Consider the following 10,751-nt stretch of genomic DNA (forward strand, 5'->3'; position numbering starts at 1 on the left):
GTTCTTTGGATGCAACTCAGCATTCTTTGTCCTCCAAACACGACGAGTTCAGTTTTTACCAAAAAGTTATATTTTGGTTTCATCTGACCATATGACATTCTCCCAGTCTTCTTCTGGATCATCCAAATTCTTTCTAGCAAACTTCAGACGGGTCTGGACATGTACTGGCTTAAGCAGGGCGACACGTCTGGCACTGCAGGATTTGAGTCTCTGGCGGCGTAGTGTGTTACTGATGGTAGGCTTTGTTACTTTGGTCCCAGCTCTCTGCAGGTCATTCACTAGGTCCCCCCGTGTGGTTCTGGGATTTTTGCTCACCGTTCTTGTGATCATTTTGACCCCACAGGGTGAGATCTTGCGTGGAGCCCCAGATCGAGGGAGATTATCAGTGGTCTTGTATGTCTTCCATTTCCTAATAATTGCTCCCACAGTTGATTTCTTCAAACCAAGCTGCTTACCTATTGCAGATTCAGTCTTCTCAGCCTGATGCAGGTCTACAATTTTGTTTCTGGTGTCCTTTGACAGCTCTTTGGTATTGGCCATAGTGGAGTTTGGAGTGTGACTGTTTGAGGTTGTGGACAGGTGTCTTTTATACTGATAACAAGTTCAAACAGGTGCCATTAATACAGGTAACGAGTGGAGGACAGAGGAGCCTCTTAAAGAAGAAGTTACAGGTCTGTGAGAGCCAGAAATCTTGCTTGTTCGTAGGTTTCACACTAAAATCACTTGTTTTAGTCAGAATTTACTTGTAGTCTCAATATGCCTCCCTTTCTCCACCCAAATACATACACACACACACACACACACACACACACACACACACACACACACACACACACACAAACACCCAAACACAAGCTCAAAAGAGAGAAAAAAGCACACACACTGACCTCATCCTTACTCCCACTCTCTCCCAGGGCCGGGTTAAGAAATCATAAGCCAGGGGGCTTCTTTTTTTTATGGAAGTGGGGTTATTTTTTACTAGTGGCTTAAAACCACTAGTAGAATCTATGCTAAGGTGCATTGAAAGTGTTCTGGCAGCTTGTTGTGGCGCAACACCCTTTTAGGACACTTTATGTTGTTTTCTTAATTTTGGCAGATACCTGTATGTGCTTGTAATAAAACTTAATCCACAGTTATTTTTGACCCTCTGTGGCTAGATTATTCTCTTTGGTGTATTTTGAACATTGAGAGCGTGCTCCTGTGTTTGGATAAAACATGTATTATAATACAGTATATTTGGGCCCAGTACGTGCTTGGGCCCAGGCACTGACTCATACAATTCAACAGTCACATATTTATTAAGCATTTTGTATTTAATGTTATTAACCTTTCCAGCGGTCCCTGTAGCATACAATCAAAACGTTGGGATTAGAACACGTATTTAGAATGTTGCGTCATTCAAAATTGAACGATCAGAATTTGAGCTGGCCACAGTTTTTTCAGAAACAATTTGCACAAACAGAGTCCTTACAAAGTTATGTCCAGAATGGGACCAGTTTATTTTTGGATGCAATATTCAGACATTCACAGAAGTAACTACAGCATAACACAATCATCCAAACCGGAAAAATGTAAACTACATTTGTCCTAGCGCTATCTGAGGAAAGATTTATATATTACAAGCGGTCATATTTTTATAACTCTCGGCTTACAGAAACTACAATATGAATGAGCTAATAGCAATTACTATTTATAATTAATCACATCATTGGTGAGCGAAATAATTGAGTAAAACACTTTCTAGATATCGAAAGTAATCCGATGATGGGTAGTTTGTATGCTCCACCATGCTTGTTTTTTTTCATCAACCAAAGATAATAAGAGGAGACGAGATGAGATTGGTCTGTTTATAGTATGCGTGTTGAAGGGGGTGAAATGGACTACTTCTATGTGAATTAATGAAGAGGCAAATATTGTCAATTTTCTCTTTCAGTTAAAGTTACAGTTCAGGTTCAAGTGCACAACAACATTGTCTGACCACTAACTCTAACCTTGTGGCATATTGTCAGTAAGCAATTATACATAAACAATGCATTCTTCATGTTGGATTTAGGTTATAGCCCATGTACATCAACCTCATTGGTTCTGACAATACTAGCATGTCATTTTGACCACTAACTCCAACCTTGTGGCAATATCATCAGAAGTTAGCAAATTTAAAGACCATTCTTAATTAGGTCTATAGCTCATGTAACAAACCTAATCATAATTGTGTGTTAAGGTTGTGTCGTATATCAAGCTCATCAATTTTGACATTACCAACTCTTTTCCATCTCCAACACTTTGTTCAGGAGCTGTCTATTACTCTAATGTCGCCCTCTTGGGGTCAGTTAGTTTCTTTTTTACCACCAGGCCGTCCAACACAGTCCAACCAGCCTGGAAAACTACACATATTCCCTATATGGTGCATTTTTTTTGACTAGAGATCTGGTCAAAAGTAGTCCACCATACAGGGATTAGGGTGTAATTTGGGATGCAACCCTGGAGAGCTACATACACTGCTTCCTGGAGGCTTCCATTACACAACACCTCACCACAGCTCGGGCCAAGTCTTCAGCATAGGATTGACTGATTACAGAGGTTGGCGAGTGGGCTGGAGGGTGGGCTGTGTTAGTGGTCAGATCCAGATCCATCTCATTAGTTTTGGGTGAGCAAAGTTGGATGCTGGATGACTGGTTGGGATTGGTTGGATAGGGATAGACAATTAGATGAGCCCCTTGGTCCATTGGGTTTGGTTCCCTTCTCCCTATCTGCTCCTGCCGGAGAACCAGGGAGTCATGGAGAGAGGCTGCCTTCTGCTCTTCCCATCCCATGGAGAGTGCATCTGAGACCAGCCTTCCAACGTACTTCCTCAGCCTCACCTCACTCATGGAGGATGTGATGATTTGATCAACCATTTGATCACATATCAGAGAGAGGCCGTCAATATTTGTCATGTTATTTGTCATCCAGGTGGTGATCTCATCAGAGAGTGCATCCACATATAGTGCATCCACATATGCCATCAGCTTGGCTCTCCTTCCGTGGGGTCCTCGCTCTTCATAACCGTCCATCAAAATACCTGTTGGTAAATCAAACTCTTCCTCTTCTTTCCAAACTTCCTCTCTCTCAGAACACTCCAGAGAAAGAGAGCTCAACAGACGCCCAATGAAATCCTCCCCCTCCCGGGTGTCCTCGACCTCCCCCACAGTCTCCAATGCGAGCCCCCCCTCTCTGTGCTTTTCCTTAGGGGTAGGGGGAGGGGGAGAGGGGAGGAACTCTTTAGCCAAACCCCCCTTTAGTTTTTGGGTAAAGCTAGCCCTGCTCTGGACCATCTCTGGGAAAAGAGGGGTGGTTGGGGGGGCATCTGGGTAGTCCAGTGATCCCACTGTAGGAAGCCCCGACTGGGGTAAGAAGGAGCAGTAGGAGTGGGTGTGTTTGGAGGGTTGTGAAGTGGAGGTGGATGATCCAGAGCTGTGGGACTTGATGGTCACATTGGGGTTATATTGAGGTTTCTCACCATTGCCACTCATCTCTGTGTGCATATGAACCTCCCCATGTCTTGTATTGTGTAGTCCCTGCTCCCTTCTATCTGAGGATGGGCTGGGGTTGGAAAATGACCAAGATCTTGTATTAGACAAAAAGATCTCACTTCTAATTGCTTCCTTCAAGGCAGCTGTGATGGCCAGAGAGGCTAACTTCTCAGCCAGTCTCTCCTGGACTGGAGGACACCCGGATGAGGACTCATATGTAGCTGAGTATATTATGTCTTCAGCCATGGTGTGGGCGAAACCGTGAATGGTTCTTTCATTGTCTGGGCTGGGATCTAGAACCTTCAGGCTCACACTTTCTGGACTGGGTTCTGGAACTTTTTGGACCCCATTCAATACCTCCATTGGAACCTAGTAATACAAAATAAAAATCCAAAAGACACATTTAGTTTGAGTTTATTGTACACATTTGAGAGCTAAGAGCTGTATTGTGGTACACAGTTACATTGTTTTTATTTTTTTTTATTTTGACTTCAAGTTCAGGGGGGTAAAGTATTAAAGTAAAAACACTTTAAAGTACTACTTAAGTAGTTTTTGGGGGTATCTGTAGTTTAGTTGACTAATTATATTTTTGACTACTTTTACTTCACTACATTCCTAAATAAAATAATGTACTTTTTACTCCATATATTTTCCCTGACACACAAAAGTACTCATTTTGATTCCTTAGCGGGACAGGAAAATGGTCCAATTCACACACTTATCAAGAGAACATCCATGGACATCCCTACTGCCTTTTAATCTGGCGGACACACTAAACACAAATGCTTAATTTGTAAATTGTGTTGGAGTATGCCCCTGGCTATCTGTAGATTTAAAAAAAAAAGAAAAACATTTTGTTGTTTGGTTTGCTTAAGAAGCAATTTGAAATGATCCTTACTTTCACCGGGTGATTTTCACTTTTGCTTGAGTCATTTTCTATTAAGGTATCTTTACTTTTACTCAAGTATGACAATTGGATACTTTTTCCACCACTGTTCAAGTTAAAGTTTATGTTGTCTGTGTGTTCCTGTGTTTCTAACGTCACAGACTACAGTAGGGTTGGGAAAAGTCAGTGGTCGGAAACCACAGCCAGTGTGTGTGTATGCGTGTTGTGCGTGAAAAAGACAGAGGTTGGAAACACACAGCGAGCCTGCCAATCACCACAGCTGTCAAGGTTCCAGGAAGTCAGTGGGTCACATGACAGACTGACAGGAATTGCAGTTTTATTTAGATCAGAGATGAAAGAGAAACCGTTTGACTTTGTTCTTCAGTCTTTTACTGTGGTTGAATGTCTGACTTTATAAGAGCTTCTATGATACATTGTAAAGCCAATACCTACTCTCTCTGCCTTTGCATGCTCTACAATATTAGGCTACTACAAGAAAGTGAGAAAAAAGACGTACAAAGTTAGACTAGAAGACCTTTATTATCCCAAACTTGGGAAATTTGATTGCCATTTTAAGCTTCACATCATCACCAAGTACATTTAGATAACTATGAGTACTAGGAAACATTTCACAACACTTACCTTCACTTACAATTACAAAAAAAACTATTAAAACGTTATTGGCTTTCTCACTGCCAGAGCATGTCTATAACACATAATTGAACTGGCACAAAGTCAAGGCGTTTATTCCTGTCTATGTTATTACAGAGAACTGACCTGAAACCCAGGATGTGTTTTGATAGATGATGGAAGTGTGTGTGTGTGTGTTGGATAATTTCACAGATGTAATACAGCTCAATAAAGGATAGTTCACAGTGGCAACAGTGTGTCAGGGTGTTCTAATGGATAACTGTATCCACATGTGAAATGTATTTGGTTTGAATGTGTGTGCAGGGGAGGCTCCTCAGAGGAGGAAGGGGAGGACCCATCCTCCTCAATGAATTTCATAAAAATAAAAATGTATCATTTTTAGATAAACTATACTAAATATTATTTAAACACACACTGTTTTGCAATGAAGGTCTACAGTAGCCTCAACAGCAGTCCATAGGGTAGCACCATGGTGTAGCCGGAGGAGAGCTAGCTTCCGTCCTCCTCTTGGTACATTGACTTCAATACAAAACCTAGGATCTCATCCCCTTCCATAACTTACACAGTAATTATGACAACTTCTGGAGGATGTCCTCCAAGATATGAGAGCCCTTGCAGCATGAACTGACATGTTGTTCACACAATCAAGGGATCAGAGAATGCATTTTTTATATTATTTTACTTAACCTTTATTGAACTAGGCAAGTCAGTTAAGAACAAAGTGCTATTTACAATGACAGCCTACCCTGGACGGCGCTGGGCCAATTGTGCACCGCCCAATGAAACTCCTAATCACGGCCAATTGTGATACAGCCTGGAATCAAACCCCGGTCTGTAGTGACGTCTCTAGCACTGAGATGCAGTGCCTTAGACCGATGCACCACTCGGGAGCCCCACGAATCTAGTACTGAAACCATAAGCTACTGCAAGCTAGCACTGCAGTGCATAACATGTGGTGAGTAGTTGACTTAAAGAGAGAGAAAGACAATACTTGGAGATTTGAACAAATACATTTTTTTTAAATGAAGGAGAAGCAAGAGAAAGATTGTCATTTCTTTTCAGTTTCTGTTTCACTTACTTATCTAGCAAATGCAGCTAGATAGTTTAGCATACTCAAAACACTCTGCTTAACGAGAGGAATGCTATGTTAGCTAGCTGGCTTTGACTATCCAACAAAACACTGGGAATTTTCCAAGTAAAGGTACGTTTTTGGTTTTACAATTGTATTGCCAACGGGGCCTGCATGTGTAACTGCTAAACTGCTAACTGACTATGCACTGTAAAGTTAGTGCATGATTGTAGTGGGTTTACTAACTCGTTAGTCCTATTAGCTATGCTGACTATAACGTTACTTTAGCTAATATAGTGACAACGATGTAGGCTGTGTTTAGCAGTTATGATATGGTTTGGCTTGGAAAGTTTTTTTTTCTTGATCACAGAGCGGATGTGTTGTGCAGTGAAGTCCACAAATGAAGGGAAAGGGTGAGACCATCACCACTGGCGTCCCCCAGGGCTCTGTTCTAGGCCCTCTCCTATTCTCGCTATACACCAAGTCACTTGGCTCTGTCATAACCTCACATGGTCTCTCCTATCATTGCTATGCAGACGACACACAATTAATCTTCTCCTTTCCCCCTTCTGATGACCAGGTGGCGAATCGCATCTCTGCATGTCTGGCAGACATATCAGTGTGGATGACGGATCACCACCTCAAGCTGAACCTCGGCAAGACGGAGCTGCTCCTCCTCCCGGGGAAGGACTGCCCATTCCATGATCTCGCCATCACGGTTGACAACTCCATTGTGTCCTCCTCCCAGAGCGCTAAGAACCTTGGCGTGATCCTGGACAACACCCTGTCGTTCTCAACTAACATCAAGGCGGTGGCCCGTTCTTGTAGGTTCATGCTCTACAACATCCGCAGAGTACGACCCTGCCTCACACAGGAAGCGGCGCAGGTCCTAATCCAGGCACTTGTCATCTCCCGTCTGGATTACTGCAACTCGCTGTTGGCTGGGCTCCCTGCCTGTGCCATTAAACCCCTACAACTCATCCAGAACGCCGCAGCCCGTCTGGTGTTCAACCTTCCCAAGTTCTCTCACGTCACCCCGCTCCTCCGCTCTCTCCACTGGCTTCCAGTTGAAGCTCGCATCCGCTACAAGACCATGGTGCTTGCCTACGGAGCTGTGAGGGGAACGGCACCTCAGTACCTCCAGGCTCTGATCAGGCCCTACACCCAAACAAGGGCACTGCGTTCATCCACCTCTGGCCTGCTCGCCTCCCTACCACTGAGGAAGTACAGTTCCTGCGCATCCCAGTCAAAACTGTTCGCTGCTCTGGCCCCCCAATGGTGGAACAAACTCCCTCACGACGCCAGGACAGCGGAGTCAATCACCACCTTCCGGAGACACCTGAAACCCCACCTCTTTCAGGAATACCTAGGATAGGATAAAGTAATCCTTCTCACCCCCTTAAAAGATTTAGATGCACTATTGTAAAGTGGCTGTTCCACTGGATGTCTTAAGGTGAACGCACCAATTTGTAAGTCGCTCTGGATAAGAGCGTCTGCTAAATGACTTAAATGTAAATGTAAATGTAGGAGGAGAGTGCATAGATGTGAGAAGGAATACAAGGTGGCTGCTATGAATGTGAACTGTGTTTACGTGTGACCAGGGGTGTATTTGTTCCGCCGATTCTGTTAAAAAAACGTTTCTTAAACGGAAGCAAACGGAATGAAAAGGGGATAAACATACCTGACTTTGTCCAATATAAACTCTCATTTTCAACTTTTGGACTAATGATTACACCCTAGATCAGCTTGATGCAGTCAAGAGGTGCAAGGCGGTATTGAATGTGTTGCTGTCTGTCCATGTGTCACTGTTTGTCACCTCAATATTTTCTCTCAACCTGTGTGCACCTACATTCTAACTTTTTATTCATAGACTAGGTTGTAGCAACCTCATGAGTATCATATAGTAGCATAAACCTAGTGATGTTACATTGAACTGGGTGAATGGAACATGAATGACAGTCATCCAATATGCTGTAATAGAAATAAGGCCATGCTCATAAAACATACAAATTGTCCTCCCTAATCTTAAACAGCACTGACCACCACTATGTGTGTGTGTTCTGTGTGTGTGTGTATCTGTGTGCGTGCGATTATAGTTTATTATCCAAGGCTAAAACACATGGCTCTGCCTACCAAACATAAATGATGCTATAAGAAAACAGGGGTATATTTTTACGAAACAATTACAGTCTCCAGATACAGTATGACGTTTTAGTAATAATAATCAGTTCTGTTCAGAAGGGTGAATGTCAGCCCCAAATGGCTCCCTATTCCCTATATTTCACTACTTTTGACCAAAGTCTTACGCAGACAGAGCAGATGCAGAGCGAAGTAATGTGGAACCAATCAGACAGACAGGGATATCTCTTTGACTATTCAGACACGAGGACGTAGACACATGCTTCTCCCCAAATGGCACCTTATTTCCTATGTAGTGCATTACTTCTGACCAGAGTCCTACAGGCCCTGTTAAAAAGTAATGCACCATGTACAGAATAGGGTGCCAAATATCTTGCATGCTCCAAATGTTTTAAAATATTTTTTGATTTTATCCTAATAGAATATTTTGTTTAAAAAGTAAAGTACTTCGTAAAGTTAATTATGCCGTTGACCTTAACAAGGGCCACAGGATCAGTGGAAGCAAAATATCCCCATAACATCAGATGCACCATCATATTTTACCGTAAATTTGAGGTCATTTTGTGCATTTGCTTATTTAATTTATATATTTTTTGCCAACGAGCTCTATTTTCATGTCATCTAACTATAGCACCGTCTGCAGTTTGAAAAACGGCATTGGCACTTGGATTGGAACCGGTGCTATGGTCAAATGACATGAACATAGAGCTATTTTGCCACGCACACCAGTTGTGGGTTTGGTATTGAAAAACAGAAGCATATGCAGAAATATGGTGGTTGATCTTTTGATGTTATTGGTCTATTTTACTTCCACTGGTCCTGAGGCCCTTGCTAAGGTCAACAGCATCATGAACTTTACCAAGTACCAGGACATTTTAGCCAAAAAGCTGGTTACCTCTGCCAGGAGGCTGACACCTGGCCGCTAGTGGATCTTCCAGTAAAGCAATAACCGCAAGCACTAATCAAAATCCGCCCCCAAAAATGTTAATTGACCACAAAATCAACCTTTCAGTCTCGTGAATTGACCCCATTTAAAATGCGGTTTTGAATTGAAAAGGGCAGTCCATAATAGCTGACAAAGGATATTAAGGATCTGGAAAGATTCTGTATGGAGGAATGGTCTAAGATCCCTCCCAACGTGTTCTCCAATCTCATAAAACATTTTTAGAAAAAGGCTCAGTGTCATTATCCTCGCCATTGAAGACTGCTATTGAAAACAGGGCTGCCAATAATTTGTATTACTTTTTAAAACGTTGTATTACTTGTTAAGAAAAATATCTTTATTTGAGAAATTGTATTAGCATGAAATAATATGATTTCCTTTTTCTGAGCATGCAATATAACTCAGTATTTGTATTTCTTTTATACTGTCTTTTTGCTTATCTTTATCAAGGGTGCAAAAAATGATGGACCTGACTGCATATGATTTCTAGAAATAAAGGATAAATAAATTAAGAGATTGGAGAAGAGACTAGTTCTAGAGAAGATACAGTAAAGATAGTAAAGAAACCTTTTTAGGCATGTAGGCTACTCACCATTTTCTATCTGCGAAAGAAGCGTCAGGCAGGAGAAGACATGACAGGTTTGCTGTAGCTGAGATGCAAATGGCCATGATGAGGAAATAGATATACTGTTATGAGCATATACTCACTTCCTGTGTGTGTAATATGAGACGGAAATATGAGAGAGAGAGAGAGAGAGAGAGAGAGAGAGAGAGCGAGATATTAAAAGGTCAAATGGTTATAGAGAGTGTTGTAATTTATGTCACCATTTCATTCTAATGCAAAATAATTATTGCACATGAAAATAGGACTAGGCCCGCCAATTGGTTAAAAGAACCCTAGGGACTTTTTGTAATATGAATTTGACTTTCAAATAGGAGTGCTTCAACAGTAAAAAAATATATTTGCGTGAACTTTTTGTCTGTTGTAAACGAGCTAGATTTAGCTTGCTAACCTCATTTGGAACGTGCCTCCTGCACACTCACATAAATTAAAACTGTTCAATAGTGAAACGGTTTAATTGTATTTATAGGTCAAAACAAAGACAGTACAGTATGAATATAGGTTGAAACTGCCTTTCCAAAAGAGTGGAGCTTGTCCGAAGTAATTTAGAGTTTTCTCATGTCAATTAACTCATGACATTCCTGGATTACTCATTATACTTATAAAGTCAGATTTAATCAACAAAAAATGTAGTCAGTTAAAAAAAGGTTAAGGGTGCTGTGTAGGTAAATATCTGGCTGTCTTGGCAAAATCACCAGGTAATGCTTGTTGTAGGGGATATCATGGCGACATTGACTAGCTAAGCTCATGCGCAGAAACACGGCATTGAGTCTCACGGTCGTTGTGCAGGCCGTAAAATCAAAGGCACTCCTTCGATATGAAGTTGTTTTTGAAGAAAACATGTTCAGCTACTTAAGACATTGGCTCGAATCTATGTTGAGGCTTTAGATTTTGAGAAAATGAACAACAAAGGAATCTCTTTGACTTCT

The 10,751-nt window shown here is 41.7% G+C and overlaps 1 protein-coding gene across 1 annotated transcript; it reads right to left on the bottom strand.

The window, feature by feature from the left end:
- Window positions 1-1,467: 1,467 nt before the first annotated feature.
- si:dkey-171c9.3 (uncharacterized) lies at window positions 1,468-9,899 on the bottom strand. Its single transcript, XM_029666415.2, has 2 exons — window positions 9,793-9,899; window positions 1,468-3,881 (listed from the first exon to the last, which is right to left on the bottom strand). Exons 1-2 carry the CDS (start codon window positions 9,793-9,795, stop codon window positions 2,490-2,492), a joined length of 1,395 nt encoding a protein of 464 aa, XP_029522275.1. The 5' UTR covers window positions 9,796-9,899; the 3' UTR covers window positions 1,468-2,489.
- Window positions 9,900-10,751: the final 852 nt, after the last annotated feature.

Source organism: Oncorhynchus nerka, linkage group LG8 (assembly GCF_034236695.1).
Source record: "Oncorhynchus nerka isolate Pitt River linkage group LG8, Oner_Uvic_2.0, whole genome shotgun sequence".
Classification (NCBI taxonomy): Eukaryota; Metazoa; Chordata; class Actinopteri; order Salmoniformes; family Salmonidae; genus Oncorhynchus; species Oncorhynchus nerka.